At 38.9% G+C, this 16,754-nt stretch overlaps 1 protein-coding gene across 1 annotated transcript in view; it reads left to right on the plus strand.

Moving 5' to 3' along the window:
* ctnna2 (catenin (cadherin-associated protein), alpha 2) overlaps positions 1-16,754 on the plus strand; it is a 146,605-nt gene that overhangs the window by 107,147 nt on the left and 22,704 nt on the right. Inside the window, exons 10-12 of the mRNA XM_061275465.1 lie at positions 11,093-11,185; positions 12,267-12,423; positions 12,499-12,699. Of these exons, the coding sequence (XP_061131449.1) occupies positions 11,093-11,185; positions 12,267-12,423; positions 12,499-12,699 (451 nt within the window). The remainder of the gene's footprint in view (positions 1-11,092; positions 11,186-12,266; positions 12,424-12,498; positions 12,700-16,754) is intronic.

A 16,754-nucleotide genomic window follows, 5' to 3' on the forward strand; every position in this document is an offset into this window, starting at 1 on the left:
CAGACGTTGCACAATGATGAGAGAACTGCATAGACTGCAAGTTTCCAGATTTTAATTGCTTCACTATTTCCAAACCCTTACTGCGATTTTTTGTTTTGTTTGGGTAGCAAAGATTTCTGGTTGGGCTCCTTGGTGCCATAAAGAACCATTTAGTACAAATACCATGGCTGAGCCCGTCACTTTCTTAACCGAATTCTGTTATTGCTATGATTATTATCTTTTTATTTTGTTCATTATGTCAATTATCTGCCGAGTCGTTTTTTTTTTTTTTTTCCCTTTCAGATAACGAGGGAGTGTTTGTTTGATAGTGCGTATGCATGTTGCATGACAGCAATAAAAAAAAAAAGAAATCCAGTCCCTGAAGTTCAGGTATCACTGTCTTCAGTGCTCACGTAAAAGACAATGATTCCATACGGTCTAAAACTTTACCGTTAAAGCCTTGTGAATATTGTCAGTTCAAAATGTAGCTTGATATCATGCTTACACTTGGTACTTCATTAAAAACGGGCCTGATAGTGTTCTGAAATTGAGTCATTACAAAACTTTGATTTGTTTTAATCGAGTTCCCACACTATGAAGTATATTGAGCACTGTTATCTTATTCATGTTTTATATATTTGTGGAGCCTAGCATTGAATAAATTAGGTTGTTGATTTTACGTTTGTTTAAAAAAATGGTTCCAATACTTTTGATAGGTTTATGGTGTATTTGAGGTTTTTTATTAATATTTAGAAACGTTGTCACTGTATAACATCACTAATAGTGATAATTCAATTCATGATCACAAAAATATTAATATGTTCAGTCCAAAATCACTAACGTGATAGTAGTAGTAGTAGTTTTTACAATATCACTGGGACAGTCACTCTCTTATTGACCAGTTTTTGTTTAATAAATTGACCCATGTTAGGTTTAATTATTAGTCTGATAATTAAGAAGGAAGAAAATGCAAACTTTGTAAACTATAATGCAGAAACGTGTTCAGCCATCATATCACTTCTGTTCAGACTGGATACTATAAATAATAGTTATCTGACACTACCAGTCCTCGTAGTCATTATTATGAAAAATATGATCAGCGTCACGATTATAAACGTAGCTTGGTGTCAGTATAGGTTGAACAGAAGGCCTCTTTTTGAATATCCAATTACCCAGTGCAGTAACAACACTCCTGGGATGGCAGCTGTGAAACTGCCCTGATCACGACTCCTACAGCCTGCCTTCTGTTTTATATGTGTTATGGAAATAGCCTTAAATGCTGCAGGCTGCGTTCCGGCTGCTCGTAAGGCAGAAGCATTAAGGCCACTGTTTCCGATAGAGGCGGCGTGTTTTAATGAGTTCTTCATACAAAACAGCTTTTTCAAGGTGGAAAGTGAAGATTGAAAGTCTTATTTACTGTGGAAATGTTCAAGCATTCCTCCCTAAGGAGCAATCCTTCTTAGAGTCTTCCAACTCCTACTGTTTTATGCTAGTATCAATTCCATATTTGTAATATACATTTTATATAGTGCATCATCACCACATAGGAAGGCACCCGAAAAAGATTTGTTGTTCCGATGCCCAAAATCGCAACAACATATTTTCAACTCACCTTGTTTGTGGACCGTCTAATGGGATACATATTTAATGTTGTTGTGTTTCTTTATTTTTTTTTTCCTAAGGATAGGCACACTAATCAAGCGCTTAAATAATTAATTGCTATATAGCAAGTTGATTGTGTGCAGTAAGTGCTGATCAATCTTGTCGTAAACAGTCAAGGAAGAATTGAGTACACTTGTTGATGTGACCACATATAGGCCCTCTTAAGTTAGTCCCAAGTGCTGTAACCTCGACAGAAAAATCAACTTTCGAAAAATATTATTCTGCTCATTGCTCATCTTTTGCCATGTGCTGGAAAAAAATGAAAAATAGAAATTGTTTGTTCCCCTGTAGTTGATAAAGAAAATGGAGCCAAATGTCCATCACATATTTCAAAGCAACGCCTACATTGTGCTGAGTCACACCTTTCGAAGTGTTGACGTAAAACAGGTTTCTGGCCCATTTTATGATTGCTCGAAGTGTGTATTTCATAGAAAGATGTTACATAAAACATTTCTAGGTCTGCTATTTTTTTTTTATTGTTTTACCAATTTTTTATCTCTTTGCATTTGAATTTTCAGAGAAGAGGCTGCACTAAATGAACTGCCCGAAGCATTATATGGTATATATTATTGGCCGGCATACCCCACCTCTAGTCCAATGACAGCTGGGATAAACTCCAGCCCGCCCTGGTTACAATAAGCCATTCAAAAATAATTTATGTATGGATATTCAGTAAAGTAATATAAATCTAAATTAGCTGCATTTGCTACAAATCAAAACATTAGCTGCACGTTAGCTGCTCATATTATTGACAGAAAGTTTATTTCAAATCATAATTAAAGGACGACTATATCATGTTGCAGACAGTCTTGCACTTTTAGGTCAATGGGCTTTCAGCGCTTCAACCTACATGTTCTACAAAACAAAAAACTCTCCACTAATGTTCCATAATTTCTGGACTATAAATGGCACTAAATTATAGGACTCACCAACTAAAATTAGGGGGAACTCCTGTTTTGTTCATATATAAGCCACACTCGACTGTAAACAACAAGTGTTTTAATATTTAATTTCCGTATAGAGGAGAATATGCACAAATCATACATCATCAAGAATCATAAAAAATCCATAGATAAGCCGCACTGGGTTCAAAGTGTGGTTATAGTCTGGAAAATATGGTATATTCATTGTGGCTGTGATTTTTCTTCTACTGACAAATACAAACTTTGTTAAACAACAATCTGTAATCCCGTTTACAAATCAAGAATTGTGTTTTTGTGCGCCCTGAACTGTGATCTTGGCATTTTATCCACCATGTTTCACATGTTGATGTAAAATGAACATTTATTGACTTACATAAATAGTCTGTGTTTCAAAAAGTTATTCCCACTGCTCATTTGATTTAATTTCATCTTCCCTCTGAACAACCCCCACTTTAAAGGTTAGGCATTAAGGTCTGACAACTGCTGACCTTTCCCACCGCATGCATCTATTATGCGGCGGGACTAATCATGCTTTTCTTCTGCATCAGATTGATGTGAGAAGGCAGAAGGATGTGACGTGGAGAAATGTCAAGGTCTTGCTGTTTTCACAGTTTGTAGGAGATTTGGCATGGTCCCATACACGTTGGATCAACTCGAAAAAGTTGGAGACTGTATCCCTATTATCAAGTGAAGCAAGACAATTATTTAGGTACATTTGAATTCTAAAAAACTGTTTGGAAAAAATAAGCAAACATGGAAATATATTGATCTGATTATCAATAAATAGTCATTGTAGTTTCTGGCAGTGTTCCCCAATGCGTCTTTCAGCCCAAGCACTTATTTTGTCTGTCACTGTATGTCACTAGGATAGATAGATAGATGAACGATGGTACGATATTTGTACCAACTAAACATGCACTGACTAAATAATAATTTCCTGATCCAGGAGAAAAGGAGTTGAGAATCACTGGTCAACAGTATCAACAAAAACTATATCCTCAACTTTTCCTCATAGAGAGGCTATTCAGTCACAAGGAATAATTCCATGCTACAAGTAGCACCACCACAAGGTTAAGTGAAATCCCAGTTGATAATATGTGCTGGATAGTGAAGTAGAGTGTGACTGAGATGAGTGACAGGTCATGGGCCACTGAGACCAAACTTTCTGACACTTTTTGGCATTTTTCTCTGGAAAACCTTGATCACCCCCTGTAATTTACTATTTGGGGCGCAGCAATGCAGTATTGGTAATGCTATCTAAGGTGGTGAAATGCACTATTGTGCTAGCTATCATTTATCGTCATTGATGCTCTTTTTCTTAGTATTTTTGTCGTATTTTGAGGCTGTCCAATTTTTGGAAAATAATATAATTGTGTTTTTTTTATTTCCCCACACGAAAGTGATGATGATTTCATGATTTATCGTCTTTGTCAAAGTCCTTTTTAATGTATTTTTCAGCAAGCAAGCAAGTTATTCATCTTTATTACAACAAAGTCAGATATATTATACATTATAGGATATTAAAAGCCCTGTGATTGGCTGGCGACCAGTTCGGGATGTAGCCTGCCGCCCAAAAGACTACTGGGATAGGCTGCAGGACGCCCACAACTTTTATGAGGATAACTCAGTTCAGACAATGGATGGATGGACAATAAGCTACATGAGACGGAGATAAAAGTCACCTTTTACTTTACATGCGCCGCACACATCAGACAGCCGTGGTGTGTTCATTTTCCACTTTCAGCCCATAAGTAATGAACAGAACCAAGAATATTTTTACCGTTCCAGATGGATGGATGATGGACGGACGGACAGACAGACAGACAGGTAGCCGGGCGGGCGTGTGGATCAACGGGCAGACGGACAGATAGATAGATAGATTTTTGTCTGTCTATATAGATACATGGAGATGGATAGTTTGCTGGCTAAATGGTTTTAATCGTTTTAGGTATTTAATTTTACTTATGTCAAACATAGATCCATTTTGGTTTGAGTAACCATTGAAGTAAAAATGGAGAAGAGGTGAATTGCTGTCTGAGCCTTTTGCTGTGAATGCCTCAGTGTAAATTGATGGCAGTCAGTATGTGACAAGAGGCATCAACTCTGATGTTGAAGCACATAAGGACAGTAAAGTGTGAGTCTGCACCGAACTGGGTCCATTTCTGATCATTTGGGCCAGGAGTGTTTCGGATGCCAACAGATTTCAACTGTTGCATAATGCAAGGGGTTGAATATTTCCAATTTTACCTCTTTGCAACCCATTTGAATTGTTGTCATAGCAGTTTGACTGGAGGACTGTACATACAGATTAAACGAAACAACCCACAGGTCCATTTTCATAATTGTGTTTTTGTGCCAAGCCCAACTGCTTGGCTAGCACTCATACGGAGGGCAGGATAGAAGGAGACGAAGCAAAGAGAAATCAATAGCTTCTTCAAGGAGGCGGGGTGTCTTAAAAAAAAGTCAGTCTGCCTCCCGTGGTTGCACTATAGCGTCAAAAAAAGGAGACGATGTTGAGGAAGCGTAAAGCACTGTACTTGTGCCACCTTAGAGACGCCGTGTTCTTTTCTCTTTATAGGGGAGCACAAGAGCCAGCCCCATTCCCTGTGGTGCCTGTCCATGCGCACACACACGCGCGCAAACACACACACAATCAGTATAAACCTACATTCATTTTGTACAGCGGACTTTATGATTTGTTTATACTACATTCAATTACCTCCCAGTGTCCCCTTCTGAGCTTGATAAAATTTTATACCGTGGTTGTTATTATTCTCAATGAGGCCACCCTCTCCTCCTATGGCCTTCTTCATTAAGACATCCAAATTTTGAAGCCTGGGGAGGAATTTACTTGAAGAATCATGGCTCCTTGACATTTAGTACTACAGAGGGGGTCAATAACCAAAGACGTAATACTGCAATATGATTGCTAGCTTTATCTTTTGTTATGGATCAGGTGGCTCCAGTCTTCTTTCTGCTGCAGTGCGTCTGTGGGCCGGTTATCGTGCTCATCTGAACTGTGTCGTCATCCGCCCCCACTTGTTATCTCATGCACAATTCTAATGTCTTCTCACTAGCATTACTGGTTTACCTCTCTCAACTGTCTGCAGCAAAATTATTATATTTATAAGTGAACCAGTCGCATTTTTACAGCCAGAACATTCAACACTTAGCTAAGACTCCAGAGGAAAGAGCACTGTCAGGATTCCATGCAAACTCGACCATGGTGAAGGGGTGACAGTGATTAGGATTACATTTGGTCAGTTTTTAACCAGCTGTGATTTTAAATTACCAGATATACTCGATCCTAGGAGCATTAAAGATTTTACTTGTTGATGAATTACTTTTGTCAGCTAAGTTGCCCTGCACCCGGATTTCTTCTGTGTCATTTGAAAGAACATTCTGACGGTAGATTCTGATTTAAATTCTTTCATCATCATTTTTCATGATTAGTTATCAGGTATTGCCGCACTCCAGTGAGTCTTAATTGAAGTGACTGAAAACCATATTTTCTATTCCATCAGCAAGATCCACTGTTATTATTTGTTCAAGTCGAAAAAAGTAGTTTTGAACACCTTCCTGTGAATAGGGATTGTTTTCTTTACCAATTATGGTAACAATTTTGGTATCTTAATCTAGCATATTTTTTGTATACTTTATCTTTTCTATATACTTTATAGTTTTATTTTGCACTGTTGGGCAGCTCTAATCTCGTGATACTATGTATAATGACAATAAAAGACATTCTGATTCTGATTAAGTATCATAAAAGCCTGACATACAAATTATTTTAAGAATCTCTGAGATACATCAGCACATCAATATCAGTGGTTTGTGTGTCTGCATGCATGTTTGTGTCTGTGTGCAAGTCTGTAGGCATGAGACAGACAAATCAACTGCGTATAAGATAGAGCCTCTATCAGCTACTCGTCAGCGAGCTTGTCATTTAAAGTAAAACTGAAGAGTTGAGTTCTGCAGGAACAAAATTTGCCTTGCATGCGAGCACGGAAAGGAAAGTGGTAAAAAATGAGACAGAGCAATCATTGGCAATAGTTGGTAATCATCCGACTTTTCCCCTAAGTTCATATTGTCATGCTCTGTCTATGCCTCACAATCAAATGAAGAGAGTAGCCTGATTTTTTTTTTCTTCTTCCAGTATTCTTGTATAAATGTTGTGTTTAAAAAAGGCCTGTATTGATTTTACCTCTTTGTTTTTTGTGTATACCTACTCCAAACTATTAAAAAAGACGATAAAAATAATTCTTCAGAACTACCCATGGTATCCTCTATCATAACAAACAAGCTTGAAACACTAGTCTTGCATTATGGATTTTTTTTTTTTATGCAGTGGTGCATCTGGTGGCCAGCCTTCCCATGGCAATGTATATGTATGCAATTAATAGGCATTGATTTTCCAAGGCATTGTTCTTCCAAGGCATTGTTCCTAGTAAATAACAGTGGGTCACCAACCTTTACTGTTTCATTTCCCCCGTCGCCTCAACTACCTTGACATGGGGCGTTAACAAGTGCCTCACACCTTACCTTTGTCCCCTCCAGGTCATGCAATGTATGTTGAGACATGTGGTAGACTGCAAGGAGCTGTCAACTGCGCGACAAAGCAAGTAGAAGTACCCCTGTGTGCAGGGCTGATTGTTTTCCAGTCTGCATGCTGTATTCCCCTGATACCTGTGCCATCCTGCTCAATTGTTGACAGGTTTATTTCGTATACAGTGTATGTATGTGCATGTGTCTTGTTCGATTCTAATTTGTTGGTGCCAATGTCTGAATAAGCATCAAAAGAGAGATCATGTTTATTTAAATCTCAAAACAACTGCACCAACAACATCCATGAAATTGAAACATGGCATGTTAGGACTGAGTTACTTGAGCAATGCTATAGAATTTTTATTACTATTATTATTTTATATATACCACAAGGAGAACCTGGGGATCTTATTGACTTTAATGTGTTAGCAGCGGGTCTTTTTTAGGCTCACATTCAAATTTTATTTGTAATGATCTGGGGACCAATGACCAAAAATAGTACGGTATGTCTTTCTTCACTGTTGATGAAGCTATGAGCTTCCCCTCCTGACATCATTTTATGATAAATCAAAAGATGTTCAACAGTTTGCAAGTCAATTTCTTTTTCGTGTGCACAATTTGATGGCCATGGAAAAAGCCTTCACCAAATCATAACTTTTCGTCTTTTTTCGTGTATTGTCACTTGAATGAGCGGCTCAATCTGTGTGAGGTAGGTAGTATGTGGCAAGTGTGCATTCATCTCGTTGAGGCAGGCGGGTTCCTTTATTTGAATGATAGGCTGTGAAGAGTGTATGGGAATAGTTCGACAGCTAATGAGCACTGAAGAATCTGTTCAGCCGTATGGTCAATGAAGTCCATCTTCGGCAGTGTATTAACGTTCTGTCGTTAGTCTGTCGGCTTTTCACTCACTTGTAATGCACATCAACAAACTAATCTTGTCAGGAAACTTCAGCCTCGGAGGGACCGCTCCCCATCTTTCTAGCTGGTTTAGCTATCGAGTGTATATGATATGATAAGATAATATATCATATATGATAAGATAGGATAAGCATCTCCAGTCCTCAAAAAAGCCAGAATTTAACACATAGCCTTTTAAATGTTGCATCTGTCAGATTGGAGAAACATGTTTTACTTGTCTGTCTAAAGGAGTACCACAGAGAGTACTTTTCATCACATTTGCCTTGAGGAAACATTTTGCCCTTTCTCATTTATACTCAATGTTTTTAACTTTGCATCTCAAGTGTCCCTGGCCAATCAATGCTGGCACTGCTGCTACATGCTGGGAAATTTAAAATTTCTGAAAGCAAAGCTTAGACTCTTTTCGGTGAATGCAAGATGATTAGATCCTCACTGATCGTGTTGATGTGTCAGGACTCAGAAGGTGTGAATAATCAATTAAGTTAACGCTTCTATGCTTCATGCCTGAATCAGGTGATCACGAAATATATTCTATAAATACATCTTGTGCAAAATGGGGCTACTGGGCTAACAATTCTAACATTCAGTCATTCAAACTCATGAGGGCAGCAGTTTACTCTGTATGAGTATATAGCCGTTCACCTCCATCGTATCGACAACTGAAAGTAAGTTCAACTTGTCAGGCTCCAATGTTCCTAGCTAAGGCAAACAATACTCAGTGCAGATCTGCAAACCTTTTGGATATGATGGTGTGTTTTACCCCTTTGCAACCAGACTGCAAATGAATGTTTTTCCTACAGAGACAATTCTGGTTACCCAATTGATTTAGAACTTGAGTGGTTTTTCTTTGTACACAAGTCAAGGAGTGTTTTCCATAACCCCTTTGAATAGCGGACATTTTTTGAGGGTTATAGATAAAAACAGGAACCTTCAGTTTGTGCATTTTAATATCCTTTTCTGTCTCTAATGTTCAAAAAAAGCTCAATGATTCATCCACAAACCTTTGATCCACATGGAGGCTGCCACTTAGTACATACAGTAGAATGGAAATAAAGGCCGACAGCTCAAACATTGTTTGATTTATTACCCACCTTCTTGTGCTCTTTGACGCAACCATTTCAATCAATTTCCAGTTACTCTGCTCCATTTAGGTGATTTAGATAGCATGGCAAAAGAATGCCCATCCTTTCAAATGCAGTGGAGGCCTTCATCAAATTAGAATTGAAGAGATTATTCAAGGCCGAGCGAAATGACAAAATCCATAGTTCAACACTAAAATGAAGAATGGGCTTTCGGAGGGGATCACTCCCTTGACTGCCCGTTCTTCATCCATCTCACCTACTCAACTGCTTTGAGCTCCTAACACAGGAATAAACAACAAACAAATAAACAAAACCACAAAGCACTTTCTTAGTTAATTGCTATTAGAAGTTTGGCTGATATTGCAGCTTTGGACCTTTTCCAGCTCTGTGTGTTGGTTAAGAGAGGGTCTATTGGGCTTCTTTCCAGCCTCCACAAAGCTCTTTGCCTCTCACACTCACATGGAACTATGCAGAAAAAAACTGCAGGGATGACACTGGGTCTTATGGCAAAGAGACTGTGAATCTGACAAATGCTTAAAATATGAGGCACCTTTTGCATTTTCTGACTCCTCACAGTGCAGCAATGGGAACTATTTGATTTTTGTTTTTTTCTGTGCAAGAAAATATACGCCCCAATGCAAAACATCCTGTTAAATTGCTTTTCTTTAATGTATTTAACCGTTCACATTCGTGTGAAAAGCGAAGCCTTCCTTCGTCTCTCTTCCTCACCCACCCACACACACACACTTTAAACACATCCGCACGCGCGCGCATAAAAGGACGGCAATCCATCAATGCGCTCATTGCTGTCATGAGGAAAGAGACAGAGCTCTAAGCCAGAGTCGTCTAACACAAATTTGATTTCGTTCAATTTGCCTCAAACTGCGACATGTGAGCACTACCAGCGCTAATATGGACTGGCACCTCTGCTGCTAACAGCGGTGTTTGGCTCTCTTTCAAACACTGGCCACATTGGCACCTCGGGTTTTGGTTGCATTATACAGTTGTGTGTGATGAAAGTGAACAAAGACTGATACTGTGTCGTTATATATTGACTTTGCTTGCTCATAATGAATATGCAAGCGATGCATATTTATTATTGCAGGTTTTAAACTCTACTTTATGCCCAAAACAACAAAATATCACATAACGCAGAGGGAAATGGGTATCACCCTTGCCTGACCTGCAATTAAATGGACTGCAATGAGCTGCGTTTGGAATTCAAAATTTCCCAGCCATAAAGTGCCTTGTTACACCACCAAGTGATTCCAATGCCTCAATAGTGGCCATACATCACAAGCGCGTTAGAAATGTCAGCTTATCAAGCTCACGATTCTTTATCAGCGTTTGTGAAATTGATGATTTGAACTTGAAATAAATCATATTATCTTGCTAGAACTGAAGGCTCTCCTCCATCTGGCCCACGTCTCCCAGCTTTTCCTGTACTTGATGACTGTTGGCATACTGTATGCTTCCCGTGGTAATGCTATTGACATTTATCTGTGCATGTCATGTAGATATTACTTTAGTGGGACTCAGCATTTGTTACGTCCATTTTCCTTGCGCAGTATGACACTACCCCCTGTCCTCAGACGACAAAACAGAATAATGAACAAACTGAGCCTGTGCCATATTGAATTACCTTTGGTAGTCTGCACATCAAGAACAAAGGCAGAACAAATTTACAAAGCTAATTGAAATATCACAAGGCAGCACGATGTGGGAGGAGCTCTGGGTTCAAATCTTGACTCAGGCATTCAAATGTGTGGAATATGCAGATCCCCCCTCCCTTGCAATTCTTCCTCACAAATTACAAAAACATTGTGGGTTAAGTGATGACTACTAAATTGTTCATTTGTGTGATTGTGCGAGTTGCCATTTTATGCAATACGACTGCCTGGCAAGGAGAACCCTGAGCAAATGCGCGGACAGATGAAATATCACTGATGTCTTTTTCTGCTTTGTTTGTCTTTCATTATTCAGGTGGCCAACTTGGCTTGCTCCATCTCTAATAATGAAGAGGGTGTCAAGCTGGTTCGAATGGCTGCAACCCAAATTGATAGCCTTTGCCCACAGGTGAGTTCTTTCACCGTGTTATAAAATATTCGCACAAGCCCAGTGTTGAGTGCTTATGTCTAAAAGGCATTTTAAAGCATACCTTTTTTTTAAACAAATAGAATGGAGCTGAGACTTAAAGAATCTAGGTTGGCAGAATGGTGGAGCCATCCATCAATAACGCGTAGGAGGATTTTATAGTGCTGTTTCTCAGGATGTAAGCACCGGTGGAAGTTAAAATCAATACATTGTTTCCAGGGTTAACAGTGGGCCTTTTTCAGAGAGGACCCAACTTTGTGAGAAATAAATATGAAAATGAGGTTTGAAATTCATATTGACTGTCTGATGGACAAAATGTATCTCAATGTACAAGAGAAAAACTACACATTTAACTTTGGCAATACTAAACTCGACATTGAACTTTGTGACTGAAGATCAATGCGAAATCATTCATGTGAAATCAAAATGAATGCGAGATTAAGAAAAATGAATTTGAATTTTCTGAAAGGGCATTCATAATGACTCCCAGTGATGTATAGATTGTGGAAATTGAGTAATATTTGATGTATATATGTCAATTTAAATTTTCATGAATTCAGCAGCTGGAGCATGAAAAAATCACAAGTCAAAGTTGGTGAGGTTTAGCGACACGCGCTAGCGCTTCAGAAATAATTGAAATTAAATCGACACTGTCTATTTCCCAAAAAATCACATTTATAATCCTACATTTTCCATGCAGATATCCTAATAGGAACTATGCAGACCATACATTTTATGCAAGCACATTTTACCCCCAAATTTTGTCTGACTTTGGACTTTTCGAGAACTTGACTTTGGTGACCGTATTTGTGTCGAAATGCTGTTCACCATTGATGAGTGAAAATTCCAAGACTTGCGGTTTGTACATGAGCAAAGCATTTTAGAGTTCGAGGAGGACAGTAGTCCTCTTGGCCCAGATTTTAACACCCATCTGTTGGGAATAATCCTTGCTGGCCACAAATTAAAATACTCAAAAGAAGAAGATAAAATTAAGAATTGCACACTATGTTTTACTTAATAGACTGAGAACCAATGAGATGCAGCAGCTTCTCTATCTTGACAGGTTATCAATGCTGCCCTCACTTTGGCTGCCAGACCTCAGAGTAAAGTAGCCCAGGACAATATGGACGTTTTCAAGGACCAGTGGGAGAAGCAAGTCCGCATCTTGACTGAAGCCGTGGATGATATCACTTCTGTGGATGACTTCCTGTCGGTGTCAGGTATAAATCTGTTTAGTGTGGTCACACAACAAGAGTCATTCGGTTCCACTGAGTGTTATTTCCTCCTCTCCCAAGAAAACCACATCCTTGAGGACGTAAACAAATGCGTCATAGCACTTCAAGAGGGCGATGTGGACACTCTGGACCGGACTGCGGGAGCTATCAGGGGCCGAGCTGCTCGAGTTGTGCACATTATAAATGCAGAGATGGAGAACTATGAACCAGGCGTCTACACTGAGCGTGTGCTGGAGTCCATCAAGCTCCTGTCTGAAACTGGTTAGTACATTACAAATGCACTCGTGTATAATATAAAGTTGTGTTTTTATCTTGGGGAAAAACAGTTTTGGCACAGGTAGTTATTATTGTCTTTTTTATTATTTTTGTCTTTTTTGTTTCGATTTCAACAGGGACATTATAAATTCAATAGCAACAACATAAAATACTTTGCACATGTTGCCAAGCAGTGTTCATGGAGGCATCTATTGTTTGTATCTATTGTTTCCCTTGTTGCATCCATATGGCGGGATAATTGCTAAAACAATCATTTATTCTTGCAGCTATCTGATAAATTGCAGACAGCATCAGGTGAATCACATGCTCACACAGATATCTGGCGCTGACAACCCCACATAATAGACCTCCTGCAACACTAGTTATATGCTGTCATAGGCACATTCTCTTCTATTATTGCATGATTCTCTTCATTTGATTGAGGTATTTAATTGATAAAGTACAGTGGACACTTAAGGTTAATTTCATCTGACTATAACCTTGTCTCACATTAGGACTATAAAATTCTGCTGCTGTTCCATTAATCCTCCATGAAGTACCAAGCTTGAGTTAGCAGCAACCCACACTCTATATTGTGTTCTGTGTGAATTTTCTTCTAGGCGAGTTTATCATCAGTGCACCATGCACTGTATTCCTCGGAGCTTTGACTGAAAAATGCGCTTCGATCCCCATGATATCGATTCTTGAAGTTGTTCAACACACTGTCGTTTAGTGCATGGCGTTATGGCCGAGTGACAATAAAAGTCACAATAAAAGATTCTTGATATATATTTTTTTCTGTTGTTTTCATAGCTGCACTCCACGATGATAAAATACCGTATACCTACTCCAAGTCTTGTTTGCATTATCATCCTGGAAAACTTTGGTTTGAGGAATTTTTGTCCATGAGTCTTATTAATTCCTAGGCGGGGAAACTGTAAACACGATTGTACCATGTTAGTTTTGGGATTCAAAAAAAAAGACTTTTTGCTACCCAGTCTAAGTTTGGTGGTTCATTGAGGGTGACAATACACAATTGATCTGGACCATGAAGCACTCATTGATCCTTCTGAACTTCTGCTTCCCTCGCTCCCTCAAAGACCTGAAGTCTATGGATTTGATCACAGTCAAGGGGAAATCTATAGCTGAGGGAAAGATGATTCAATGTAGCTGAACAAAGGCAAAGGATGCAGGACCACACACTTTTAGAGGGTACCAAGTCCAATTAACTCGAGTCTTCCAGAAAATCAATAGCTGTCACCAATGATTTCACTAAGTGTTTCGAGCTTTTTGTGGAATTCATTGATGTGATGTCCTCCCCAACCCCCCTTTCTTTGGGATGTGCATGCTTCAAACATCTACTCCAGACCGATTAGTGTGTGCGCTGTGGACAAAAGCATAAAAACATATTTCTTGATTTATTAGACAATCGTCATTAAACCTGTGTCTTAATTACTTCCCTTTAAGACATTCTGGATAATTATATGCCTCCAACTTTGAGGAAACAGTTTGAGTAAACAGGAACAACAACAAGCCCTGATCCCAATCCCATCCAGCTAGGCCTTTGGTTAGGTCCAATGTCAGTGACCTCTGACCTCACAAGTTCCCTTCTAAATGAATCAACAAACATTCCCACAGACAGACTACCTAGAATAGCTCTCAGGAGACTTTTGCCAAGGCCTAGCAGTCCTGTTCATGTCCTTCAATAACCTATGACATGAAAATCTAGACTAGTCCATGACCTGCAATGGCTGGTCACTGCCCTATTAGGCCCCAATGCAAGTGGACCATATTGTGAAAAAGTTCCAGTGAATTTTATTGTGCTTACGCGACACATCCCACCACTCCAGATGGGAATTGTTCGTCGATGTTATGCTTCATAAATAACCTTTTTTGCTATTTAACGGACTTCCCTTTCTCAGCCTACGTGTATTTAGCCGCATGTTTGTGGCTGCTTGTCATTTCATTTTGTTTGCTTACATCCATGACTACTTCTCCATCTTTGTGGCAAGGCCCACATCAACACCAGGACACTTATCACAACTGCCTGACCTCTGAACCTGTCTCAATTTGTCCATCCTTCCCTCTCGTATATTGAGTGTGATCAGATTAATGGGCCAGCCAAATACTGGCAGCCAAGGCACACAACTCTTGTGTGTAAAGCTGAGCCATAGATTCCTGACAGACAATCTACACATCGGCCCCAGGATTGAATCGTGTCCTTGAGAGGGGGAGAAATCAATAGCGTAATGGGAAAGTGGTTATGGTCAAACTCTTCCTCCCCTAGCCTCTTCCTTCTTTCTTCTTACAAGACACTTTTCTGCCAACTCCTGTAACTCCCCATGTTTAAACTAATCTCCTCTGCAAAAAGAGGGTGGCACATTTAAAAGTCAAGCATTAATGTGGTGCCCGGAGAGGGTAGATTAAAAAACTGATATATGGCCTAACTTAGTGTGCCATTTCAAGAGGTGGGGTAGCATTACTCCTAGTTATTACATTGGGCCATGTTAAATGGGATTTAGTCAGGATTTTATCGTGAGTAATAACATTTCACAGTGGCACACACGTCATGCGTGTAGGTTTTGGGATTTTCGCAACAGAAGGAAAATCATTACACCAGGTCTGTTAGCTGAAAATGTGCAAAATAGTTCTTCTCTTTTCAAGATAAAAACAAACAAACAAGGCTTTGCAGGATATATTTTTAGGTGATGTTTTTGAAATATATTTTATAAATGATTGAATTCAGTGGCAAGTTGTTTGTCAAGCCACGTGTTATAAGAATTGGTTGTCCTCAATCCACCTTTATATGATCATATTACTGTGCTGGATGAGTTTCTCTTCAAATTCATGTTTGTTTTTTATTTCAAGGGAAAGTTGTTTTTGTCGAAATGAAAAATAATCACACAACTTGATTGTATCCGAGAGGGCTCTTAATCAGCACCAGGTTTATAGTGAGTGCTTTAATGGGGCAAATGTGTTTCTTAATGTGACATGTTCTTGTTCAAATATCTGAATGTCATATTTCTTTTTACTGCAGGAAGTTTCATAAGTAGGGAAATGTGAAATAATAATACAAAATTAGTCATTGAATACATTATGCCAGCACACTGAGTTAGTGGTTAACACGTCTGCCTCAGTCAGGAGTTTCGGGTTTGAAAGACTATTAATTCTTCTCTGTGTGGGGGTTTTCAGCTTCACCCTGAACTTGAAGTTACTCCACCTTCTTCTCACGTTCCAAAAACATACATGTTAGGTTAATTGAATGCAACTGCGATAGGTTGTTTGACCTGTTGGCCAGTTCTAACTCACCTCCCAATCATTTAAGATAAGCTCCAGTTCCCTACGTGGACTGAAGACAACAATATTGAATATGGATGCATTAGAATTGTTGTTGGCCAGATTTTAAAAATGTTATTTGTTCTGTACTGTATTTTGTTTCAGTTGGGTTTATTTTGCTTCCAGGTTGTGGTGGTTATAGTGCTGTTCACTTCATAAACCTGTTAGTGAATAATAAAGCATTGTTCAGATTTAACAATATAAATTCAAGAGACTCCATATGCATATGAAGTGATATAGGAAAGAAATTGCTTTGCACTCAGGACTTACGTGTACATGATTAGTTTTGCAGTTCACTAGCAAAACTGTGTCCGTGTAGAATTCAGGATTAGAAAAGAAAAAAAAAGGGCTATTTAGAGCTTGTTAATCACCTCACAGAGGCACGCCATCCCTGCACTTGGGGTTCTTCATTGTTCTTGCGTAACTTCCTACTTTAAACTATGCCTAAGCCTGGAGGGTGAAAAAAAAACATTCCTACATGGTCACATTTAATTCCCTTCATCATTTCTCAACCGGAATGAGTGAAATTGCTCCTTACCATCAGCAACCTCTCTCATTAAGAGCTCGCAGAACATTTAAATATTTCTATTTGAAATGCCTTCCCAGCAATTCTCAAAAGCCTATTTTACGCTGCTCCACTAAGTGGATTAAACTAAATTAAAAATGAAGAAAGTGAGAGATTTTTGTTGTGCCTTTTACATTTGTTGGAACATAGCTTCTCACCA

The sequence above is a fragment of the Syngnathus typhle genome, linkage group LG3 (assembly GCF_033458585.1).
Source record: "Syngnathus typhle isolate RoL2023-S1 ecotype Sweden linkage group LG3, RoL_Styp_1.0, whole genome shotgun sequence".
NCBI lineage: Eukaryota > Metazoa > Chordata > Actinopteri > Syngnathiformes > Syngnathidae > Syngnathus > Syngnathus typhle.